General features: G+C 51.2%; 1 protein-coding gene across 2 annotated transcripts; it reads left to right on the forward strand.

Annotated features, from left to right (window-relative positions):
• The first annotated feature begins 43 nt into the window (after positions 1-43).
• On the forward strand, positions 44-25000 carry Fpgs (folylpolyglutamate synthase). 2 transcript variants are annotated; one of them, XM_021184183.3, is made up of 16 exons: positions 44-145; positions 270-406; positions 14713-14841; positions 14928-14981; positions 16382-16446; positions 19333-19447; positions 19550-19627; positions 19724-19785; positions 19872-19974; positions 20165-20242; positions 20507-20654; positions 20741-20830; positions 21519-21669; positions 22014-22089; positions 22590-22656; positions 24112-25000. In XM_021184183.3, exons 2-16 carry the CDS (start codon positions 281-283, stop codon positions 24519-24521), a joined length of 1752 nt encoding a protein of 583 aa, XP_021039842.1. In that variant the 5' UTR covers positions 44-145; positions 270-280; the 3' UTR covers positions 24522-25000. The 2 variants fall into 2 exon arrangements, with proteins under 2 accessions (XP_021039842.1, XP_021039835.1); XM_021184176.3 differs by lacking the exons at positions 44-145; positions 270-406 and adding an exon at positions 13239-13433.
• Positions 25001-25233: the final 233 nt, after the last annotated feature.

Genomic DNA, 25233 nt, shown 5'->3' on the forward strand with positions numbered 1-25233 from the left:
CCTGCCACCCCCCAGCCCCACTCCTGACCTTTACCCTCCATCCAGTTGTTATTTAACTCACAAGAGGGTACAGCTAGCTAGCCCTGTAGTAGGGACACCAGAAAGTTACTGGACTGTGCTCAGGATGGAAATTCGAACCTCTCAGGTAAACACTCCTGGTGTAGAGGGTGAGAGGGCCCTGGGAGCCCCCTGCAGTCCCACTCCAGCTGGGCAGAGCTGGCTCAGCCGGAAACTCCTGTACTTGGAGTCATTTGTGTCCTACCCATTAGGAAGCCGAGTGATGATGAAAAGCACCAGGTGCCTGCCTGTGTCCTGGCCTGTGGCTGAGAAGTTCTGGTGGGAAGCAGCCATGGAGTGGAAGGACCCATCAGGGAGTGCTTACGAAGCTAAGACTGCCTCCTTTCAGGTAGGAGCTCCTAGGACCTCATGGTGGCTTGTCTTGCTTTCTTGTGGGTAAATAGACCTCCAGGCTCATGGATAGCAGACACTGCAGGCTCTAGAAAAAAAGGCCATGTCACCAGGAGCTCTCTCCTGAGCAGGTGATGTTAGGAACCCTACTCTATTGGGACTTCCTCCGAAACCCTTCCCGCTCTATCACTAGGTGATATAGCGGAGTCTCAGAAGCAGGCTAGTGTCTCTTGTGTTACACAGGAGGCAGGTGAGACATCCAGCTCAAGGCCAGATCCCTGCTGACAGCTATTTTGGAGCAGGTGGGGCAGGAGTCAGGTAGGGCCTGGGGCAGAGCCTGGGTTAACACCCTGTCAGTCACTAAACCACTGTTTGCTTTAGCCCCTGTTGTCTTCCTTAGTAAATGGGGTTCCAAACACAACTTTTCTCTGAAGCAGTCATAAGGATTAAATGAGACTGGACATGTGTGCTACTCCCAGAGCAGGGCATTATCTAGAAAAGACTTGCTACTAGGACTGGAGGATGTCTGTAGCTCAAGTGATTGCTTGCCTACCATGCACTGTAAAACCAGGTGTGGCACATACCTGCAATCAAAATGCTCCAGAAACGGAGGTAGGAACGTCTGAAGTTCAAGGTCATCTCCATCCAATCTACATGATCTTGTCTCAAACACAGCAAAAGCACTTTGCTATTATTTAGGGAAACTCAACGTACAGATGATAACTACAGCCAGGTTGTGGTGGCCCACGCTTTTAATCTCAATACTCAGAAGGCAGAGGCAGGTGGATCTCTGAGTTTGAGGCCAGCCTGATCTACAGAGTAAGTTCTAGGATAACCGGGGCTACACAGAGAAACCCTGTCTCAACAAAGAACAAGAAAACCCGAGGCAGGAGAATGGCTTCCAAGGATGTGCTTACTGCTCTGGCAGAGCAAGATTTGCCTTCCTGCACCCACATCAGGCAGCTCAAAACCTGTCACTCATGTTCCTGAGGGCTTGTGATGCCCTCTCCTGGACTCTGTGACACTGTCTGAACATGATTGTTGCACATACAACATATGTTGCACACACAGACACACACAAGTGTAAATAACTCAAACTAGCATGGCGGTGCGTGCCTTTGATCTCTGTAGTCATTAGGTGCGGCAACCTGGGCTACATAAGGTGACCCAATCGCAAAAGACAAGACACAACAATATAGACTAAAGTGCTGGCCTGGGACCCAGGGGTGCTGCTCTTCTTTCCTTTCTCCCTGCCTTCTTTCTTTCTTCCTTCTTTTTCTTTAGGCCAGGGTTTCTCTGTGTAGCCCTGGCTGTCCTGGAACTCACTCTGTAGACCAGGTTGGCCTCAAACTCAGAAATCTGCCTGCCTCTGCCTCCTGAGTGCTGGGATTAAAGATGTGCACCATCCCTTGCTTTCTATGTGCACACGTGTATGTGTATCTGTGTGTGCATACATGTGCACCTGAGTGTGGTATATGTATATGATCTTATATGCCTATGCAGGAGGAGGCCAGAGCTCTTCTTCCCTCAAAGACTCTCCATCTCTTGTTGAACCTGGACCTCACCGTTCTGAGAGGCTGGCAGTCAATAGAGCTTAGCACCCTCCAGTCTTTGATTCCCAGCCAGGGGTTTCATGCTGTGTAGCATGGTGCTGGCTTTTTTCATGGGTGCTGGGGATCAAACTCAGCTCCCTACACTTGTGCAGCAAGCTTGTTACCCCCACACACACCCGCATCATCTCCCCGGTTCCTGCCTTCTGCTTTTTCATCATATGTATTCCATTTTCCTCTGTTTCCCTCTTCCTTGAAGCTCGCTCTCTCTTATGATCTGCTTTCTAGCTTTGTGATCACACGCCTGGATCCCACAAGGAAAGCAGAGCATACAGTGTGAGTCCTTGCGGGTGGAGCTTATTTTGCTTTGTATTATTTGCATCTGCTTTCAACCACCACCTTGGATTCCTGAAGCTCCTTCCTCCACCTCTCAAGTGCCAAACCCCTGACTGTAACACCTATTATTGTTTTGAGGCAGGGTCTCGCTATGTAGCCCTAGCTATCCTGGAACTCACCATGTAGATCAAACTACCGTTAAACTTAGAGAGATCCACCCGCCTCTACCTCCCAAGTATTATGTGGTCTGTCATGACTGCAGGTACCTCTGCCCACTTGCCTGGCCCAGAAAAGTGTTTCTTTTGAAATGGCAACACAACCGTGTACTTTAAAATCTCAACAGTACAAAAGGTTAACAGGCAAAGGGAATGGTTGCGTCAGGTATGCCCTGAAACGGGGGTCAGTCATACAAACGTTTGAATGGTTCAGGGCAGAGGGACATTTATTTTCTGTGTGACCCTAGGCTGGTTGGGCAACTTCTTGTACCATAGTTTGCTGCTCTGTGTGGTGAGAGTAGTATTACTGCTATCCAGGCTGCTAACAGGATTAAACTGTTGGTGCTAAGTGATCATGAAGTGTGAGCATTAGCCAAAGGGGCCTGACTGATGGTCCAAGTTGGGGACATGCAGAGTTAAGAGTTTATCACTCGGACAGTAGAACCTACAAGGACTGAACTGCACTGAAAATGAGAACTTTCAGGGCTCAGGAAAGGCAGCAAGAGGACCTTCGGATGGATCTACAAGGGAAAACCAGTAGGGGAGTGGAGAGCCTGGAGTGGATGGGGCTTGGTATAGGGTGTGGGACAAAAAAAATGGATCCAGAGTCTGGCCCAGGGCTCAGGCTACTGAGCAAGGTGGATGTGGGCAGTTTGACTGCCCACACCCCACGGCACTACCAGGTAGGTGTCGGGCTGTGGGAAGCCACAGGACTCCGCTCCGGGGGTGAGGAAAGTACAGTTTGGGGTCCCCACAGACCTGTCAGAGTCGGGCTCCAACTCTAGGGCACCACAGAAGCTGCTGGGTACCGCACAAGACCCAGTTCTGGGGTCCCTGAGCCGCAAGGAGGCCAGGGACGTCATGTTCTCAGTCCTGGACACTGCAGACGTGGCTGGATGTCGCAGAAGACCTGAGAATAGGTGGGGGCCCGCGGTAGAACTCTGGCCTGGAGGCAGAAGGGAAAAGGGCAGGGGGAGAGCTCCATGGTTACCGTGGGGAGGAGAGTCTTGGCTGGCTCAGGTGGCTTGCTTGATGGGCGTCTTGGGTTGGTGGCAGCCGTGGCTGGAGCGCAAGGAGGCCTCCTGGCGGGAGGTTAGACGGGCTACCAGTTAGGGGGAAGACTTAATCCATTGCTCCAGCATGGCGGATCCCAATGAGAAGAGGCAGTCCATGGTTTTTAGACATTTATTGTAAAAAGGCAGAGAGGAAAAGGGTAGGGAAGTAGAGACCGGCCAGGCCACATGGAGAGAGGCGGAAAGGGAAGATGGAGAGAGGGGGAGTAAGGGGGAAAGAATCAAGAGGTAAGAGAGCGAGGAGGGGGCAAGCAGCTCCTTTTATTGTGGGCTGGGCCATCCTGGCTATTGCCTGGTAACTGTGGGGAGGAGCATACCTGACTGTTGCCAGGTAACTGTGGGGAGGAGCATACCTGACTGTTGCCAGGTAACTGTGGGGGTGGAGTCCAGACAATACCAGGAGCTTGGGGCATTGCCTACGTGACTTATGGCCACACACCTCTATGGGGGTAGAGGGTTGTGCGAGGCTGGAGCCAGGGGCCCAGAGGGCATAGCCTAACACCTTCTGTCCCTTAGGGTCACCTGGGTTCCAGGCCTGTGCTCGACCGTGGACCTGGCTGTCTGTGCACAACTCACTGCCCCACAATAGGGATCCCGAGTGAGCTCTGAGTGGCTCCAAGATGGATGGGTGTTCCTCAGCTAGATTGGCCTGAGCTAGCTTGAGCAAGCTTCAACAATTTCAGAAGGCAGATATCATTGTCATGAGCATAGCAATCTAAGATACTGTGGACACTGTGGGTGAGAGACCAGAAGGCTGCTGGATGGACCTGCCTGTGACACGAAGTTATCACAGGTCCTAGGACACCAGTGTGTCAGAGAAGCAGAGCAGAGAGAGCAAGGCCAGCAAAGTATACCCTTAGGACAGGAAGGAGAGAGAGCCAGTGGCAGGAAACCCAGAAAAACAAGGGCTTCAGGAGGGAGGTGGGGCGTTCATCTGTATCATCTGCTGCAGGAGATGGGAACATAATGGCTCTGGGCACAGGCTAGATGACCCCCCCCCCCGCCCCCCAGTCATTCTAGAAGGCATGAATGCAGGACCTACTTTTTAGCTGATCATTGCCCTTGGACGAGGGGAGGCAGTCTCTTCATGGTGCAGCCACTGCTAATCTGCGGGTGCTATTGTAACATATCACTCACGCTCCTGTGCGAGCCCTAGTTAAACCCATGGGTCACCAAAAAAAAAAAAAAAAAAAAAAAAAAAAGGATGAAAAGACATGAGGGCTGGAGAGAGGGCTCACTGGTTAAGAGCACTGGCTGAGGACCTGGGTTCAATTCCCAGCCCCTACATGGCAGGCTGCAGTCGTCTGTGACTGCAGTTGAGGGAAACTGGTACTTCCTTTTGGCTTCCTCTGGTATTGGCACCCATACAGTACATAGATATGCATGTAGGCAAAACATCCATACATACAACAGAAAATAATAATTAAAAAAAATAAAGACGTGCCGGGCATGGTGGTGCACACCTTTAATCCCAGCACTTGGGAGGCAGAGGCAGGTGGATTTCTGAGTTCGAGGCCAGCCTGGTCTACAAAGTGAGTTCCAGGACAGCCAGGGTTATACAGAGAAACCCTGTCTAAAAAAACAAAACAAAAAACAAAAACAAAAAAACACCAAAAAACAAACAAACAAAAATGTAAAGACATGAGAGTATAAGGGGGTGAATTAGGTGGGAAGAGGGAGGGAGGAGGGGGATTGGAGGAGGATGAGAGAGGATAGTAGGGAGGAATATGATCAAATACCTTATATCTATGTTTGCAAGTGTCCTAGCTCCTTTGTGGTCACAGGCAAAGTGAAGGTCTGAATATCAGAGAGGGGAGGTGCCGAGTGGGGGTGTCTCTGTAGTCCATTAGTGTAGCCATTGGAACATGGAGGATCCTTGCTGTACCCGGGGTACAGAGATGCACTCACTTGTTTTTTCTTTTCTTTTTAAAAAGATTTTATGTATCTAATAGATAGATAGATAGGTAGATAGATAGATAGATAGATAGATACACAGTAGCTGTCTTCAGACACACCAGAAGAGGGCATAAGATCCCATTACAGATGGTTGTGAGCCACCATGTGGTTGCTGGGAATTGAACTCCGGATCTCTGGAAGAGCAGAGCCATCTCTCCAGCCCCACTTTTCATTTTGTTCAAGGCAGGGTTTCTCTGTGTAGCCTCAACTGTTCTGAAACTCACTCACTCAGGAAACCAGGCTGGCCCAAAATACATAGAGATTCGTCTGTCTCTGCTTCCTGAATGCTTGGATTAAAGTCCTGTGCTACCACTGCCCAGCTTGCACCCCACTTCTGGATGCCACTCTTCTGCAAAAACCTCCTGATGTGTTTGCCTCTCCTTATTCTTTTTTTTTTTTTAAAGATTTTTATTTTATTGACATGAATACATTGTCGCTGTCTTCAGACACACCAGAAGAGGGCATCAGATCCCATGACAGCTGGTTGTGAGCCACCATGTGGTTGCTGGGAATTGAACTCAGGACCTCTGGAAGAGCAGTCGATGCTATTAACCACTGAGCCATCCCTCCAGTCCTCTCCTTGTTCTTTTTTTTTTTTTTTAAGATTTATTTATTTATTATATGTAAGTACACTGTAGCTGTCCTCAGACACTCCAGAAGAGGGTGCCAGATCTCGTTACGGATGGTTGTGAGCCACCATGTGGTTGCTGGGATTTGAACTCTGGACCTTCAGAAGAGCAGTCGGGTGCTCTTACCCACTGAGCCATCTCACCAGCCCCCCTCCTTGTTCTTTATAGCAGTCCAGGTATAGAGACCCAGGTGAGGAAGGGACAGCTGGACTTCTTCATTCAGATCTCAGTGTGCTATGGAGGAGACCAATCCGAGACAGGGGATGCTTTTCTTAGCATTACACAGCAAGTCCAGGGGCTGCAGAGAGCATCATGGAGCTGACAGACTGGGGTGTGTGTGTGTGGAGGGGGGTATTGAACAAGAGTAGATATTAATGGGTGTGTGCATTATTCTCCCTGAGCTTCAATTTCTCCTCCTGTAAAATAAGGACAACCTCTAATTCCCAGAAGGGCTATGAGACGTCTGATGCCCAGGGTAGTGTTAGCACTGCCCTGGGAAGATCTAAGGATGCCCCTGAAATTAGGAAACTAGTTCCATCTCCCCTGCTGGGTATAAGGCAATATGTATGAGCATGTGTGCTGCAGACTGCCCTTGAGTTAGTCACTGCACTTCTTAGACTGGGGTTTCTCTCACGTGTGGAAGAAATAAACAATGTAAATGATACTGTTACAGCATCGCATGTGACAGCAAAATGCCAGGAACAGCCAACAGGAACCAGTCTTCAACAGCCTTCCACCACATGGAGTACAACAAGGCTCAGAAAAGCCAGTCAGCCTCAGGGACATACATCTACATACCAACACAGTCCAGAGTAAGAACTAGATACAAAGCCTTGTGGATAGGTTAGCAGGATGGCTCCATGGCTGAGAGGCACTTGCTGCCAAATTTGATCCTCAGGGCCCACGTAGTGGAGGGAAAGGACCAACTCCTGAAGAGTTGTCCCCTGACCTCCACAGACATGCAATGGCATGTATGTGTGTGCGTGCGAGTGCGTGTGTGTGCATGTGCATGTGTGCAACCCTAGCATCAGGGAGGAAAGAGAATACGGAAACAGTATGGTATAGAGTCACCTATATAGGGTTGATTGCTGTCTGTGAATACAAAACTGAAGTAGTGCTCAGGGGTAGTGCTCAGTTGGAGTCCTGCTTGACTAGTGTACATAAAGCCTTGGGCTGGATCTCTAGCAATGTATGAACTGGACAGGATAGTGATGCAAGCCTGCTAGGCCAGCCCTAGGGAGGTGGAAGCAGGCAGATCAGAAGTTCAAGGGTAGCCAGGCATGGTGGCACAACACTTGGGAGGCAGAGGCAGACGGATTTCTGAGTTTGAGCCAGCCTGGTCTACAGAGTGAGTTCTAAGACAGGCTGTCTCGAAAACAAAACAAAACAAAAAAACCAAAACCAAAAAACCCCAGAAGTTCAAGGGCAGCTTTGATAGATTGTGACTTAGTTAGAGGCCAGGGTGGGATGTATGAGACCCTACCTCAAAATAATAAAATTAATAAGTAGAAAGTCATGAAAAGTGTCCTTAGACAACAAAGGACACACAGGTCCAAGACACAGGTGACATGCCCAGAACCAAGGCACCACTTATAATTTCCTTTTACAACTGGAATAAAACCAGTTTAGATTGGCAGAATTTCCAGTGCTCTATTCTGCTCTGTGTCTGCATCTGTTTCCAGGCAGAGCTGATGTATACCGTCCAAGGACTCAGGGCCTCAGCCCTGGCTCTAGAGAAAGCCTGTGGCAGGTACTGAAGCTCCTGTCTGCCAGGCAAGGATTCTCTGCTTAGCCAAAGATAAAAGATAAATCAGGGCTGCAGAGAAGGCTCAGCAGCTAAGAGCATTTAACTCTCCCAGAGGATAGGTTCAGGTTCCAGGACCCACAGCGTGGCTCACAGCCACCTGTGATTCTAGTTTCAGGGGATCTGAGCCCAGCCCTCCTTTCTGCCCTCTGCTGAAATTGTACAAGGGTGCTGCACAGACCTAAATACAGACAAAACACCCGCATAAAAGAGGGAATAAGGGCTGGTGAGATGGCTCAGTGGGTAAGAGCACCTGACTGCTCTTCCGAAGGTCCGGAGTTCAAATCCCAGAAACCACATGGTGGCTCACAACCATCCGTAACAAGATCTGACTCCCTCTTCTGGAGTGTCTGAAGACAGCTACAATGTACTTACATATAATAAATAAATAAATCTTTAAAAAAAAAAAAAACCCAAGTAGCTGGGTATAACTGAGAAATTTTAAAAAAAAAAAAAAGAGGGAATAAATTAAAAGGGAAAAGAAACTAAGTTGAGTAACCTGGCTTACAACTGTATTCCTTGAGCCTCAGATATATTTCTAGCACTTGGGGAGCTGAGGCAGGAGAATTGCTGAGAGTTAGAGGCAAGCCTTGGCCATACAGGGAGTTCCAGGCCACTGTAGGCTGTTTAGTGAGATCCAGTCAGAAACAAACAAACAATCAACAAAAAGAGCAAAGGAGGAGACAGGAAAGAGGGAGGAAGTGAGCTAAGTTGCGTTCTGCCTCACTCCACCGAATACACAGAAATAAGTCCTCCCTTGGGATGTTGTATACCTCCAGTGCCACTTCTTACAGATCTGACCCTTTGGAGGACAGAACCAGGTACACAGAGGCTTTTATTTTAATATTATTGTTAGTAGTGCTAAGGGACCAATCCCAGTGCCTTTGCATATGCTAGGCAGGACCCCCCTTCCCCTTTTTGAGGCAGGGTTTCTCTGAGTAGTCTTTGCTGTCCTAGAACTCACACTGTAGACCAGAATGGTCTTGAACCCACAGAGACCCACCTGCCTTTGCTTCTGGGATAGGAGGCTGTACTGGCTATTTTTGTGTCAACTTGACACAGCTGGAGTTATCACAGAGAAAGGAGCTTCAGTTGAGAAAATGCCTCCATGAGATTCAACTGTAAGGCATTTTCTCAATTAGTGATCAAGGGGGAAAGGCCCCTTGTGGGTGGGACCATCCCTGGGCTGGTAGTCTTGAGTTCTATAAGAGAGTAGGCTGAGCAAGCCAGGGGAGGCAAGCCAGTAAAGAACATCCCTCCATGGCCTCTGTATCAGCTCCTGCTCCCTGACCTGTCTGAGTTCCAGTCCTGACTTCCTTTGGTGATGAACAGCAGCATGGAAGTGTAAGCCGAATAAACCCTTTCCTCCCCAACTTGCTTCTTGGTCATGATGTTTGTGCAGGAATAGAAACCCTGACTAAGGCAAATTGGTACCAGCGGAGTGGGGTATTCCTGTGACAACCTGACCATGTTTTGGGGAGGACTGTGGAAGGACTTTGGAACTTTGGGCTTGAAGATCCATTTGTTGTTAAGAGCTCTGTCAGATGTTGTGTAGGAGCTTGGAAGATAATATTGAGAACAGTGCAGAAGATGGAGGTCTGGTTTGTGAAATTTCAGAGGGAAAATTAAAGACTCTTTTCAGGGCCATTGCTGTTTTGATTGTGAAGATTTTGTAGTTCTGGTTAGCTGGGGCTGAAGAATCAGCTGTGATTAACAAGATACCAGAACTACTAAAGCAAAAACTTTGCATTACTGGGACTATTGATGCTGGTTAGCTGGAGCTAAGAAATTAGCGGTGATTAAGAAGAGACCAGCATCGTTGAGGTGACATCTTCTGGGAAGTGTTTTCTGAAAGCACAAAGAGGCTGTGTTCCAGAGATAGGCAAGGTTGTACTCCTTCTGCAGCGGGACTTGGTAATGTGTAAGGGTCACCCAGGTGGTACTGGTTTTGAAGGCATGAAGGGGTCATGCAGAGGAGCTGAGGCTCGGCACTGTGAGAGGCCATGGAAGGCCATTGGTGAAGGTGCAGCCTCAGTTGCAATTGAAGGCCCAGGACTGAAGGGGTCATGCAGTGTTTTGGAGATGCCAGTACCATGAGATGACCACCAAGAGCAGCAGCAGCAGTGGAGTACAGGCATCTGGAGCCTAGAGGACGATGTGTGTGCTACAAAGGGCATGGCTGGAGAAGTGACCCAAGCCCTTGGAGGAGCCCAGAAGATTGTGAGTTGGATCCCAGACGTTGGACGGTTGGAGATTGATTTTTGCTTTGATTGTGACTGTGCCCTGATATTTTCCCTCTTGAAGAAACTGTTTTAGTGGAGCCCACAGTTAAGAGACTTTTAATTGTAAAAAAGACTTTGGATTTTAAAAGAGATGGATATTTTAAAGAGATTGAAAATTTAAGAACATGTAAAGACTGTGGGACTTTTAAAGTTATTTAGATCTTGGGGATGAATACGAATGTAAAGGTTGAGGCTTACTAGTGATGTGTTTGTGTGTCAAGTTGACAAGGGGTCAATTGTACTGGCTATTTTTGTGTCAACTTGACACAGCTGGAGTTATCACAGAGAAAGGAGCTTCAGTTGAGAAAATGCCTCCATGAGATTCAACTGTAAGGCATTTTCTCAATTAGTGATCAAGGGGGAAAGGCCCCTTGTGGGTGGGACCATCCCTGGGCTGGTAGTCTTGAGTTCTATAAGAGAGTAGGCTGAGCAAGCCAGGGGAGGCAAGCCAGTAAAGAACATCCCTCCATGGCCTCTGTATCAGCTCCTGCTCCCTGACCTGTCTGAGTTCCAGTCCTGACTTCCTTTGGTGATGAACAGCAGCATGGAAGTGTAAGCCGAATAAACCCTTTCCTCCCCAACTTGCTTCTTGGTCATGATGTTTGTGCAGGAATAGAAACCCTGACTAAGACAGAGGCACAAACTGATTTTGTGATTGTCGGAGAGAAGAAAAAGGGGGGTGGGGCACAAGGGTTATAATACCAGTCAGTGGGTAGAGGAAGGTTCTGAAAGCCCATAGAGGGGGGAAAAACTAGAAAGATTGAGAGGAAAGTGGGCCGAGAATGAGTGAAGCTGTTCGCTGAAATCCACACTTGGGGAACACCAAGCAAAATGGCAAATGCCTGTAATCCCAGCACCCGGGTGGTGGAGGCAGAAGGATTAAAGTTTTAAATTGTCCTGGGCTACATAGTGAATTAGAGGTAGACCTGGGTCACATGAGATCTTGTCTCAAAACAGAGGACTATCACTTAGTGGCAGATGCTTGTGAGGCTCTGGCTGAGATCCCAGTAGGGTATGAAACCAGCCCTGCTGGTGTAGGCCGATCCTCTGAGCACTGGAATCTCAGCGCTGGGGCAGTGAAAGCAGGACCAGGAATTTTTTTTTTTTTTTTTTTTAAAGATTTATTTATTTATTATATGTAAGTACACTGTAGCTGTCTTCAGACACTCCAGAAGAGGGCGCCAGATCTCGTTACGGATGGTTGTTAGCCACCATGTGGTTGCTGGGATTTGAACTCTGGACCTTTGGAAGAGCAGTTGGGTGCTCTTACCCACTGAGCCATCTCACCAGCCCCAGGACCAGGAATTTAAAGTGATCTTTTGCCACATAAGAATCTGAGACTGGCTGGGTGCAGCTATGGTGTCTCAGGTCCACCTGGGTTACAGATGAAACTCCATGGGGGTGGGGTGGGGGGAGTGGGCCAAGAATGAGTGAGGCTGTTCACTGAAATATATGCTTGGACACTTTGATGCCAGCACTCAGGAGGCCAGAGCAAGGAGATGTCTGTGAGTTTGAGGCCAGGAGTACGTTCAGAGAGCAAATGTCTAGATTTCTCCCCAAACAGTCCTTGCTTATTTAAAATAGAAATCTCTGCTAAATATTTAAGCCCACTGTAGAAAAGCAGGGGAGATTGAAAACCCATTGCTGTTGTCCAGTGCCTTGCACAAATGGAAGTACCGCCTCACCTACAATATAATGTGAGATTACTGTTCCCTCCCTCAGAGGGCCCTCAAATCCACTCTCTACCGCGGGGGAGTTTCCAAAGCCCCAATAAGATTACACACCTTCCCCTAAAGCCAGCAAATTTACTCCAAATTTTTTATCTTTTTTTTGGTTTTCGAGACAGGGTTTCTCTGTGCAGCCCTGGCTGTCCTGGAACTCACTTTGTAGACCACGCTGGCCTCGAACTCAGAAATCCGCCTGCCTCTGCCTCCCGAGTGAGTGCTGGGATTAAAGGCGTGCGCCACCACCGCCCAGCCAAATTTTTTATCTTTACTTAATTTTTTTGCCTGTTTGCATTGTGCTTTTAGAGGCCAGAGTCTCAGATCCCCAGTTTGGAGTCTACAATTGTGAGCCGCAGTGTGGGTCCTAAGACTTGAACCTTGAGACTTAACCACTGAGCCATTTCTCCAAACCTAATTTCATACGGGGCTCCAGGTCCTTGCTGATGAAGCATCCCGGGAGCAACCCGGTCCAACCAAATGGAAGTCTTTCCCACTGTCTCCTTCTTAGCCTGGAAATCCCCCCCGAACCACACAGGCCTTGATAGGGGTGTCAGTCTTCCTAGGCTTCTAGAGTGAGTTAAGAGTCTGGAGAGGCCGGGCGTGGTGGCGCACGCCTTTAATCCCAGCACATGGGAGGCAGAGGCAGGCGGATTTCTGAGATCGAGGCCAGCCTGGTCTACAGAGTGAGTTGCAGTTCAGCCAGGGCTATACAGAGAAACCCTGTCTCGAAAAACTAAAAAAAAAAAAAAGCAAAAAACAAACAAACAACAAAACAAAACAAAACAAAACAAAAAAAGCCTGGAGAGACGGGGTCATATTCTTGACCGAAAAGGCCTCATCCCCACTATCTGTGTGAGCTGGGACATTTCGGTGCTGGGAATTGATGATGACACAGGCATCTGCCAGCCCTGTAATTCTATTCTAGCTCAGAGCTGGTCTGCCAAGGAGCCGGGACTGAGAACTGCTGGCTCGGATTGGCTATTTTTGGATATATAGCGAAGTCTTTAAGACCTGGTGCACAGACCATTGGAGGATGGCGACGAAAAGAGTACAGAGTTCCTTTAAGGTGGAGGACCCCTCCCAGGAACACCCTCTTCCCTCCACCCTCCCCGGCAGCGCGCCCCTTAGAAGCATGGCGAGAGCAGCGCACCTCCGGACCATCTGCCCCTCACAAAGATGGCCGTGATAAGGCGCCGCTTCTCATTGGTCCGGGAAAATCTAGAGACTCGGATTGGTGGGCCTTAGGGTGGCGTCAGGGCGGGGCGGGGCGAAGCGGGGCGGCTCCGGCCCAGGCCTAGTTTGCGGTGGCATTAAGACTATGTCGTGGGCGCGGAGCCGCCTGTGCACGACTCTGTCCCTGGCAGCTGTTTCTGCGCGTGGTGCAACGACGGAGGGCGCGGCGCGGCGGGGTTTGAGCGCGTGGCCAGCGCCACAGGAGCCGGGCATGGAGTATCAGGTTTCTGACCGTTCCCGCGGGCAAACGGTCCCGTACTGACACGTGGGCAGCACCGGAGCCGTGCTCTGCTCTCCGCCAGCTGCTGGGGCCACCCGAGCATGAAGTTGCGGGGCTCGAGGGGCGGGGACATCCCAGAGCCCAGGGGAGGTGACAGGGACCGGAAAGTTGAGCTCAGGTGGCCCGATGTGGGAATTCTGAGAGCGCGTGTCCGGTGTTGCAGAGGGAATGGGCGCTGGTGACACACCAGAACGTCCAGAATCTGAATTGAGTTTTAGAAGTTCCAATGCAGGGCAATGCAGGATGAGGGGGAAGGAGGAGTTCTGGAGTACAGAGTGGAAATACCCAGGAGGATCTGGGATTGGGGTCTCCAAGACTCGAAGACTGGAATCCAAGTATTCAGAATTGACCGGCGGGCAGGCAGAAAAAGAGGCAATAAAGAGACCAAGAATCTAGAACAAACTGTAGGTTACAAACTGTGCCAGGGTCAGTTGTCAATGACCAGAACTTAATGCTGGCCAGGCAGGTGGCACCGGTTTAGGGCTGTGAGGCTTCCAGCCAAGCCTTGAGGATAAGAGGGCAGACGACCAGTCTGGTGCCTGAGAGGAACTGCCTAAGCACAGGTTTCTCAGAGTGTAGGGTAATTGAAACACACGACTGGATTTATATCCTCAAATGCCTCTCATTTAGGCCTCTCTGTTTATTTTCTGTTTCCACTCCCATCCCCCAAAGCCGGCTCCTGAGACTGTCTGTACCCACCTGTAGATTCTGGCCCTACAATTCTTGGGCTTACTTACCCTCCCTCTGTACCTCCTCTTCCAGATCTAATTGCTTACTTACATCGTCTTGTCTTAGGGTTAGAAAGTGGAACTCTTGAGTCTCAAATATTCCAAAATTCAAAGTTCCTAGATTTCTAATGTCCTGGCCCCCACTCAGTGGGTGTCCAGTAAGTATAGTGGTAGAGAGATTAAGGACAAAGCCTCCCTCCCAGGGTTGGTCTTGTGTGTGAAGGCTGAGGGCATAGAAGCTTGGGGAAGGCAGCCCAGGAAATGAAGGTCCGTTAATCTTGCCAGCTTTACCTGGCACTCCCTGGGTGGGGCTAGCTTGGCTGTGGCTCCCATCTTTGCTAGAACTGGAGATATGCCAGGGCTGTCCCCACCAAATAGCTGTAGGCAAAGGCAGTGTGGCTGGTATAACGGGCCTGTTGCCCTGGTTTTGCCACTGGTGGGCTGGGTCCCTCTGTCCTCAAGGACCCTCACTGAACTGGGACTATGGTTGCCAGGATGCTGTACGCACGCTCAACACCCTGCAAACCAATGCCAGCTACCTGGAGCAGGTAAAGCGCCAACGGAGTGACCCCCAGGCGCAGCTGGAGGCTATGGAGATGTACCTGGCACGGAGTGGACTGCAGGTAAGGTTGTACATCCTGCAAGACATCTTGACCCTATCTGCGTGAGAGCCCAGTGGCTGAGGCGAGGACCTTTCTGTCTGTTGTAGGTGGAGGACTTGAACCGGCTAAACATTATTCATGTCACTGGGACCAAAGGGAAGGTAAGAGTAATCCAGGACTCCATGTGGTGGACTGGTGCCCATCCACCTTTTTTTGTTTGCTTTTTTGGTTTTGGTTTTTCGAGACAGGGTTTTTCGGTGTAGCCCTGGCTGTCCTGGAACTCACTCTGTAGACCAGGCTGGCCTCGAACTCAGAATCTGCCTGCCTCTGCCTCCCAAGTGCTGGGATTAAAGGCATGCACCGCCACTGCCTGGTTCACCTTATTTTTTTAAAGATGTATTTATTTATTTTTTTTAAAGATTTATTTATTTATTATATGTAAGTACACTGTAGCTGTCTTCAGACACTCCAGAAGAGGGCGCCAGATCTCGTTACGGATGGTTGTGAGCCACCATGTGGTTGCTGGGATTTGAACTCTGGACCTTCGGAAGAGCAGTCGGGTGCTCTTACCCACTGAGCCATCTCGCCAGCCCAGATGTATTTATTTATTGTATGTGTAGGAGTGCACTGTCACGGTCTTCACACACACCATAAGAGGGCATTGGATCCCATTATTGATGACTATGAGCCACCACATGGTTGCTGGGAATTGAACTCAGGACCTCCGGGAGGGCAGTCAGTGCTCTTAACTGCTGAGCCATCTCTCCAGCCCCTGCCTGTCTACCTTTATTAATTGATTCTCTACATGCTGCTACCAAAGAGCACCTTAGGGTGTCCTGTTAGGGTCCCAATTGCTGTGCTGAAACACCATGACCAAAAGCAACCTGGGGAGGGAAGGGTTAACTTCACTTGCATTCCATAGAGAACAGTTTCTCCTCATCCAAAGAAGTCAGGACAAGAACTCAAACAGGGTGGGAACCTGGAGGCAGGAGCTGATACAGAGGCCAGGAGGGGTGCCACATATTGGCTTGGTCATCAGGGCTTTCTCAGCCTGCTTTTTTTTTTTTTTTTTTTTTTTTTTGTTTTTTCGAGGCAGGGTTTCTCTGTGTAGCCCTGGTTGTCCTGGAACTCACTCTGTAGACCAGTAGACCAGGCTGGCCTCTGCCTCCCGAGTGCTGGGATTAAAGGCGTGCGCCGCCGCCACCACCACGCCCAGCACCTCACGCTGGAGCTTATGGAGGCTCCCATAAGCTGGATCGCTGAGGCTCCCCCCTCTCAAATGGCCAGCTTTTGCCAAGCTGACATCAGACTGTCATGTCGGGCATGTAGGGAAGGAGAGTTTATTTGGCTGTGAGTTCTGGGGGATGTGGTCCCCCATGGCAGGTGATGATCACATGATCACATTGCATCCTCAGTCAGGAAGGGATGGATGTGTGCTTGCATGCCTAGGTCAACCCTGTCTAGAAACTCCTCCTCAGGCTTGCCTGGAGGCTCATCTCCCTGGTGATTCTGGGCGACAACCAGCAGTACCCATCATTTCATCCTACCCAATGCTTTCCAGGGCTCCACCTGTGCCTTCACCGAACGGATCCTGCGGAATTACGGCCTGAAGACTGGCTTCTTTAGGTACTGGGCTCTGTGTGAGTGTGTGTGTGTGTGAGTATGTGTGTGTGTCTCAGCTCTAGAAGGCTATGGTGCTAGAGCCAAGGTCAGCCTCTCTGCCCCTCTCCAGGTATTTGTTGATTCAGCAAACATTAAATCCACAGTGCCAGTGTTAGCCCACTAATAGCAGCCATCAGTTTCCATAAGGAATAAAATGGAGGGAGAGAGATGGGCCGGTGTCTCAAGGTGTGGCCTAAGTACCTGGCTGGAAGAACCAGGTGACCTTTTATTAATTTAAGTTCCAAATGTAATTTTTGCCCGTTAAATTTTTAAATTATTCTTCTTGCTTTATGTGTGTGTGTATTTTGCTGCATGTATGTGCTTTATATGTGTGTGCCTATTAGTACTGGAATTGCACAGGTTCTGAGCCACGTGTGTGTTAGGAATGAAACCCAGGTCTTCTGCGAGGGCATTCAGTGCTCTTCATTGCTGAGCCATCGATCCAGTCCCTGTTTGAGGCAGGTGCCACTCTAGCCCAGGCTGACTTGGAACTCACTCTGTCCCTCAGGCAGGCCTACAGCCTGGGCTCTTCCTACCTCAGTCTCCTGCTGGAGTTGCGGGTGTGAGCCACCGCACTGCAGAGCTTGGTTTTGCCTGCTTTTTAAATGTCTGGTTTTTTTGGGGGGTGGGGTGTCTCTCTATGAAGCTCTGACTGGCCTGGGATACTGTAGATTAGTCTGGAAGAATTCACAGTCTAACCTGTCTCTGCCTCTTGATTGCTGAGATTCAAGTTGTGCACCACTTTACCCACCTTTGAGTATGAATTATGTGTGCATGGGCACACAAGCATGTGTTTACCTCAGTGTGTGTTTTTCTGTCCTTCCTTCCTTCCTTCTTTCCTTTCCCCCTCTCCCCCTCTCTCTTACCCTCTCCCCTCCCTCTCCCCCTCTCCCTTCCCTCCCCTCCCCCTCCCCCTCTCCCCCTCCTCCTGTCTCCCTTTCCCCCTCTCCCCTTCCTCCTCTCCCCCTCCTCTTCTCCCTCTCCCTTTCCCCCCTCTCCCTGTCTCCCTCTCTCCCTTTCCCTCTCCCCTTCTCCCTCCCCCTCCCCTCCCCCTCTCTGCCTCCCCTCTCCCTCCTTTCTTCCTCCTCCTACCCCATCCCCTCTCCCTAGTCTCTTCCTCCTCTATCCCCCTCCCCTTCCCCCTCCTTCTCCCTCCCCTCCCCTTCCCCTCCCCCTCTCCTCTCTTTCTTCTTCCGAGATTGGGTCTCTCACTGAACCTGGAGCTCCTAGATTCAGCTGGATGACTATGCATTAGCAACCCCCAGGGATGCTCCTGTGTCTGCCTCCCCAGAAGTGGGGTAATCAACTCACAGCCGCTGGCTGGTTTCTTTTGGCAGGGGTTGGGGTGGGTGTGGATGGAGTTTGAGAATACTGGGAATCTGAACGCAGGCCCTCATACTTGTGTGGCAAGCACTTTCCTGACTAAACCATCTCCCAGGCTCTCCAGATCCAGTTTTTAAGCATAGGGATATTTGTTGGCTAAGATGTCTCTGCAGCAAGGAACACACACCTGACCCATAAAGGTGCAGAGCCAGATTGGCTATGGCCCCATGTCAGAGTCTCCACAGGGAGGCAGTAGAGCTCTGCCAGCGATAGCTGTGGTTTCTTCTGGAGGCAGCGCCCCCTTGTGGTTACTCACAGACATCAGAAGCCCACAAGATGTGGAGCTGGCTTACTGATGTGAGCCTCTCCTCCCCTGTCACCTTAAACAGAGGATGTTTCAGAGGAATGCATATGAGTATACTCCTGGGGATTTGTTCCCTTGAGGGAGGAGCATATCCAACATTAGCTTTGTCAGTTCTGTCAGGCCACCTCCATAAGCACCTGAAACCAGTTGGCTGGGGCCAATTCAGATCAACTGACATGTCCGTTTCCTGGAACTGGTGATTGTTCAAAATAAAGACATGGAAGCTGGGCAGGGCAGTGGTAGCATACATCTTTCATCCCACCACTCAGTAGGTGAGACAGGCTGTGAGTTCAAGGTCAGCCCGGTCTACAGAGTGAGTTTCAGGACAGCCAGGGCTACACAGAGAAACCCTGTCTTAAAAAACAAACCAAGGGCTGCCGAGATGGCTCAGTGGTTAAAAGTGCCGACTGCTCTTCCAAAGGTCCCGAGTTCAAATCCTAGCAACCACATGGTGGCTCACAACCATCTGTAATGGAATCTGAAGCCCAGTATATGTGTCACTGACCAAAGAATAATACTTTTAAAGCTTGAAAACATGTAAGGACTTTTTCATTACCTTGGGTGCCTTAGTGCGTGTGCATTGCTGTAGCCCACGAAGAGGTCAGGAGACAACCTTTAGGAGAAGTTTCTCTCGTGAGTTCTTAGGATGACCATAGATCATCAACGTTGGCAGCATGTGCCATGTCGCTGGTCCCTGATAATAAAGCTCTAACCACTGACCTTGGCCTACGTGGCCAGCCAGCCAGCCTACAGATGTGGATGCGGCAGGGGAATGACTCAGACATTTCCTCCCTCTGGATTTATTGCTTTGAGACTGAAAGGCGGATGGCTGTTATAGGCACGTGTTAGCAGAGCTACTAGTCCTTTGGGGCCCAGAGACTCTTGTTAGATCATCGTGGGGACAGGGCTATCTCCCTCCTTTCTGAGGCGGAGGTCTTAGTTGAGAGTGGTATCATAGGATGAACCCACCAACTGGCTAGGGACTGGAGGGGCCGCCAAGCTGCTGGGGCGGGGCTCGGCCTCCGCAGGCTCTGGAGGCCCTAGGCAGGAGCTCAGAGTCTTGAGGACGTCATGGAGCCTCGGGAACAGGGCAGACACAGTCTGATTAGGGCAAGGAAGGCCCGGGAAGGGGGGAGTCCCGATGACCCCAGGTCTCTCCACAGCTCTCCTCACATGGTGCAGGTGCGGGAGCGGATTCGAATCAACGGGAAACCCATCAGCCCCGAGCTCTTCACCAAGCACTTCTGGTGCCTCTATAATCAGCTGGAGGAGTTCAAGGTACTGTGGCTGGGGGGCTGGGGAGGGTCCATCTCCCCAGAGCAGGGGCTGGGGCTGTGGGGGTGTGGGGCTCTGGCCCTGACTGGCTCCTTCTGTGTGCAGGACGACAGCCACGTCTCCATGCCCTCTTACTTCCGCTTCCTCACGCTCATGGCCTTCCATGTCTTCCTCCAAGAGAAGGTGAGTGTCTTTCTTAGCCCTGTGTCTGAGTCCTCGGGGAGCAGAGCATGAGTGGAGGGGCTCCCTGCTCCCTGCGTGCCGTCTGCTCTCCTACAGGTGGACCTGGCAGTGGTGGAGGTGGGCATTGGCGGGGCTTTTGACTGCACCAACATCATCAGGTAAGGCAGCCGCTGTGGCTGTGGAGTCACCTGGAGCCTGCGCTGTGGCTCGGCACTGGGGAGCAGGGCCTTCTTGTCTCTTTCAGAAAGCCAGTGGTGTGTGGCGTCTCCTCTCTTGGCATTGACCACACCAGTCTACTAGGAGATACGGTGGAGAAAATAGCATGGCAGAAAGGGGGCATCTTTAAGGTAACATAGTGGGCCAAGGCAGGAGAGGTTCATGGGAGCCCAGGGTCTCTCCTTTTAACGCTTACCGAAAAATGACTGTGGCAAGTCAGGACCAGGTCCTAGCTGTCTGCACAGCCTGGCTTCTCATCCTTTTCCCTCTGTGGCCTCAGTTGAAATCAGCCCCTGTCCCTTTTTCCTGGTGTGCCTGCAGCCTGGTGTCCCTGCCTTCACTGTGGTGCAGCCAGAAGGTCCCCTGGCAGTGCTGAGAGATCGAGCCCAGCAGATTGCAGTGAGTGACTGGCTGGCGTGGCGGGGTGGAGGGGTGTGCTGACTAGAAGAACACAGTCTCCTGTTGGGCTTTGGGTTCCTCATGTGCAAGGGGGTAAGGGGGGCAGCTGTTGTGGCTCCAGGACACATCTGGTTCTGGAAGCAGGTCTTGGTAGGCCCTGGTGGGTTTGGTGGTTGGTGATGGGCCCTGGTGGTCAGAAGGCTTTCTAACATAGTGGTGGTGGCAGGTCAGCTGACCAGCTCTCCGCCTCCCCCTCCCCCACAGTGCCCACTGTACCTGTGTCCGCCATTGGAAGCCCTGGAGGAGGTTGGACTGCCATTGAGCCTGGGTCTGGAGGGAGCACACCAGCGGTCTAATGCAGCCTTGGCCTTGCAGCTGGCCCACTGTTGGCTGGAGCGGCAGGACCACCAAGGTAGGTGGGCCAGTGCAAGTGGGCAGCTCCAAGGCATGAGTGGAACCTGCCTTGGAGGGGTCTGAATCCAGGCTCACACCCTACAGACATCCCGGAGCTGAAGGTATCCAGGCCAAGCATACGGTGGCAGCTGCCCCTGGCACCTGTGTTCCGCCCTACCCCTCACATGAGGCGTGGTAAGTTGGAACTTCCTCCCCAGTCAGGAGACTGCACATCTCCGTTCCCCTGAGGTGTGTGTTGAGTTCCTCTTGTATCTGTGTGCCCTTTCAGATGTCTCTTTTGGTTTTCTGTTTGGGGGTTGGGGCAGTTGTAGATAGTGCCTCCCTCGGGGTGAGCATTCCTCTCTGGCCTAGAGTTCACAGCTCAGTTTTCCTACCTGCCAAATGAGATGCTGATGACACCCACTGCCAGGGGCTGTTGGATGGTTCCTGGTGTGAAGTCATTCAGGTGTGAGCCCGGAAGCCTCGAGCAGAGTGCCAGTCAGATTGAGGGAGGATGCCTCTGCTTCAGTCCTCCAAACTGCTCTCCTCCCAAAGTAAGGCTCAAACTGTTAGACCCCCGGAGAACAGCTTCAGTGTGCCAGGGTTGCTGTCAGGAACAGCCCTGGAGCAGATCTTGGGTCAAACTCCAGCCCTAGCCCTCACTTGCTGTGTGAGCACAACACTGACTGTCACTTGGGAATGTAGGATTGTGTAATAGCAGATGGTGAGAGCACCATCTCAGGGCTGTCTGGAAGACTTCACAGCAGGACAGTTCATTCCAGGAACCCAGAGGCAGCCATTAGTAAGTGGATCTGCCTGTAGGGCCAGGAGATCACAGGCCTTGTTGTGGATCTCAGAGCATTGTCTCATCTGCCTTTGCCAGGGCTTCGGGACACAGTGTGGCCTGGCCGGACACAGATACTCCAGCGGGGACCCCTTACCTGGTACCTTGATGGCGCCCATACCACCAGCAGTGTGCAGGCCTGTGTGCACTGGTACCGCCAGTCATTGGAGCGCAGCAAACGCACCGATGGGTGAGCTCTCTGGCTAGTCTGTCTGAGCATGCAGGGTGCAGACCCTGGGTAATAACTCCCTTAGGGCTGATTTCAGTAGCTATCAGTGGGCTGTAACCTGCTCTTAGGGAAAAAATGCTCTACTGATAATTCTTTAACAGTGATGCCACTATATGGTACAGATTTGAAAATGTCCTAAATGGTGTTTCTACAATAAAGTCTATACCCTGGCGCTGGAGAGATGGTTGTTAAAGGCCCTCGTTGCTCTTACAGAGAATCCACATGGGTTAGATTCTGGGGAAATGGCTGGAATGGTGTGGGAGGAAGGGCAGAAGGCATGTCCCACCCATTTCTTCCTGATGCAGAGGGTCTGAAGTACACATCTTGCTCTTCAACTCTACTGGTGACAGGGACTCTGCTGCCCTGCTGAAGCTGCTGCAGGTAAAGGACCCACCTGGAGGGTGGATGGGCGGCAGGTGGCCCTGGTTCTGGTGGGCGCCGAGGCCTGGACGTCCTCACCTGTAAATGGAGCCAATCCCTGTCACGCTTTGCTTGTGGGGCTGCATCAGTGCTAGGCTGCCAGGGCCAGAGTGGCTCCTCGGATCACTTCCCACTTCAGGACAGGAGGCTGGAGTGGTTCATATCCAGAGACTACTCCAGCCTGGGTTTGGGGCCTGCTCCTCAGCTCGGCTGCCCTAAGTAGGTACCACCTGACTCTGCACTCAGAACAACACATGCACGCACGAACTCCCTGTACAGCAGCAGGCAGTGCACTGAGGCAGATGGGGCAGCTATGGAGGGCTGTGGCTCATTACTACATATCCCAGTGCAGGGGCGGTTGTCTCCAGAGGTGTGGCCTGGGGAGTATTTGGAAGTCAAGTGGGGGTGAGGGACATCTTTCAGAAGACTGATACTAATGGCATCTCCCCTTGGTCTCCCAGCCCTGCCAGTTTGACTACGCTGTCTTCTGCCCCAACGTGACAGAGGTTTCATCCATAGGAAACGCAGGTGAGAGCGGGCAGATGGCATGGCTAATGCCAGGCACCCATGGCAGACTGCTCAGCGAGGAACAGGGCCTTCCAAAGCGTGCCAGGAGACAGCGGGTTCTGGTTTTTAAGATTTATTTTTATTGTTTGTGTGTGTCTGAGTGCCCAGCGCTTTGGAGGCCAGAAGTCATTAGATCCCCTGGAAGTGGAGTTAAGATGGTGGTGAGCCACCATGTGGGTACTAGGAGCTGAACCCCAGTTCTCTGCAAGAGCAGCAAGGGATGTTTAACAACTCAGTCATGTCACCAGCACCAGGGTATGTAGATTTTATTGTAGAAACACCTTTTGGTGCATTTTCAAAGTTATGGCATGTAGTCACAGCACTGTGAAAGAATTATCAGGTATAGCATTTTTTTAAAGGGCAGGTTACAGCCCACTGACGCCTACTGAAATCAGCGCTGTGAGACTCAACTAAGATTTATTGACTAGAAGAGAATAGAAAATCCCAGTGTGCGCTGCATGAAGATGGGCAGGTACTGCCTGCTGAAGACTCAGCTCTGGGAACCTACGGAAGAGTGTAGAACTAGCTTGCAGTGTGAAGTACATTTTTTGTTTGTTTGTTTATTTTTGTTTTTGTTTTTCGAGACAGGCAGGGTTTCTCTGTATAGCCCTGGCTGTCCTGGAACTCACTCTGTAGACCAGGCTGGCCTCGAACTCAGAAATCCACCTGCCTCTGCCTCCTGAGTGCTGGGATTAAAGGCATGCGCCATCACGCCCGGCTTAAAAGCTGTTTTTGTTTGTTTGTTTGTTTGTTTGTTTTGGAGAAAGAGTTTCTCTATATAATAGCCCTGGCTGTCCTGGAACTCATTTTGTAGACCAGGCTGGCCTCGAACTCAGAAATCCGCCTGCCTCTGCCTCCCGAGTACTGGGATTAAAGGTGTGCGCCACCACACCCGGCTCAAAAGCTGTTTTTTTTATTACATTAATTAACTTGGGTTGGGGCACATGGGTGAAGGCCAGAGGACAACCTGGGGGAGTCATTTCTCTCCTTCCACCATGTGGGCCATGGGGATTATATATAGGCTGCCAGGCTTGGTGGGAAGCACCCCCTCACACTAAGCCATCTCACTGGCTCCCAGAATGCTTTTTGTATGCATTGTATTTTAAAAGCGTGTGTGTGAACCATGCAGATAGACCTCCAGGTTCCACATGGACCGACTGGGGAGATCTGGGACCTGTGTCTTTAACAGGCTTCCTGGGAAACACTCACGCCCACACGTGAGGGACCCCAGGGGACAGTTTGTAAAGGTGAGCGTGCTTCCCCTGACAGTGAGCAGGTTGCACTGGTCACAGTCCATAGTGCAGACAGCCAGCAGTCTGGTGAAGTTGTGCTTGTAAGGGCCAGGAGCTAGGCAGATGCTACCTTGCTCCCTTTCCCTTCCCCCTCCACTGACATGCCTGGTTCTGGACCCCACAGACCAGCAGAACTTCACTGTGACTCTGGACCAGGTGCTGCTTCGCTGCCTCCAACACCAGCAGCATTGGAACTGCCTGGCCGAGAAACAGGCCAGCTCCAACCTCTGGAGCAGCTGCAGCCCAGACCCTGCTGGGCCAGGCTCCCTGCTGCTGGCCCCGCACCCACCTCAGCCTACTAGGACGAGCTCCCTCGTTTTCAGCTGCATCTCCCACGCCTTGCTGTGGATCAGCCAAGGCCGGGATCCCATCTTTCAGCCCCAGAGCCTTCCAAGGAATCTTCTCAACCACCCCACAGCCAACAGCGGGGCCAGCATTCTCCGTGAGGCCGCTGCCATCCATGTACTGGTTACAGGAAGCCTGCACCTGGTGGGTGGGGTTCTGAAGCTGCTGGATCCGGCGATGTCCCAGTAGCCAAGGACCATCGATCCGGCGATGTCCCAGTAGCCAAGGACCATCCTCCATCCGTTTGCCTTTCCACAGACTCTTATACTCAGTGCCTTGTGATTTCTGCTCTCAGATTTTTTTGGACTGGCCCAGGGTCCTGGGCTCTTGGTAGAGTGTAGGGATGGGAGAGGCTCTCTGTACCTCGGCCTCTCCTTCCTTTGGCAGAGACAACAGGGTGCTTCCCAGAGTCCCCACCATCGTAGCAGGCTTTCAGCCTGGCCCATCTCCCTGCTGCCTCCAGGCTCAGGTCCAGCTTATTGTTGCAGCTGCCTGAGCAGCCTATGATCCTGCCTGAGGTTAGACCAGAGACTTCCTCCTCCCTCCCAATGCTTTCTGGCAAAAGAGAGGGCCCTTGCCCCGCATTTGGGGACTGTGTGTTGCTGGAACTAATTGAAGCTTTAAAGCCCTTTTATTTTTTATTTTTTGTAAATAAATGATAAAACTTTTGATTGATTCCTATCTTCCTAGCTCCCTCATCAGACATTTGGGGGTTGGAGTTTGGCACTGCAGTATAGGAGGAGCTGGATGGAGCCCCAGCAGTATGACCTAGGGTTGGTCCTCTTGTGTCATGAAAGACTGGCACACTGTGTGTCACACACCAAGGCACTGCATCGCAAGCCTCCTTGGTGACAATGCATTCAAGCCAGACGCCCATCTTACAGATGAGGGAGGGTGGCCG

The sequence above is a fragment of the Mus caroli genome, unplaced genomic scaffold, assembly GCF_978045245.1.
Source record: "Mus caroli unplaced genomic scaffold, Mus_caroli_1 scaffold_2, whole genome shotgun sequence".
NCBI lineage: Eukaryota > Metazoa > Chordata > Mammalia > Rodentia > Muridae > Mus > Mus caroli.

What these genes read in the sequence shown, in the direction of transcription:
- Fpgs (XM_021184176.3), top strand. Translation starts at nt 13,296, where the DNA reads ATGTCGTGGGCGCGGAGCCGCCTGTGCACGACTCTGTCCCTGGCAGCT. An exon ending in AGCCGGGCATGGAGTATCAG is followed by an intron (nt 13,434 to 14,712) that starts GTTTCTGACCGT and finishes TATGGTTGCCAG; the next exon opens with GATGCTGTACGCACGCTCAA. An exon ending in GGAGCGGCAGGACCACCAAG is followed by an intron (nt 20,655 to 20,740) that starts GTAGGTGGGCCA and finishes CACACCCTACAG; the next exon opens with ACATCCCGGAGCTGAAGGTA.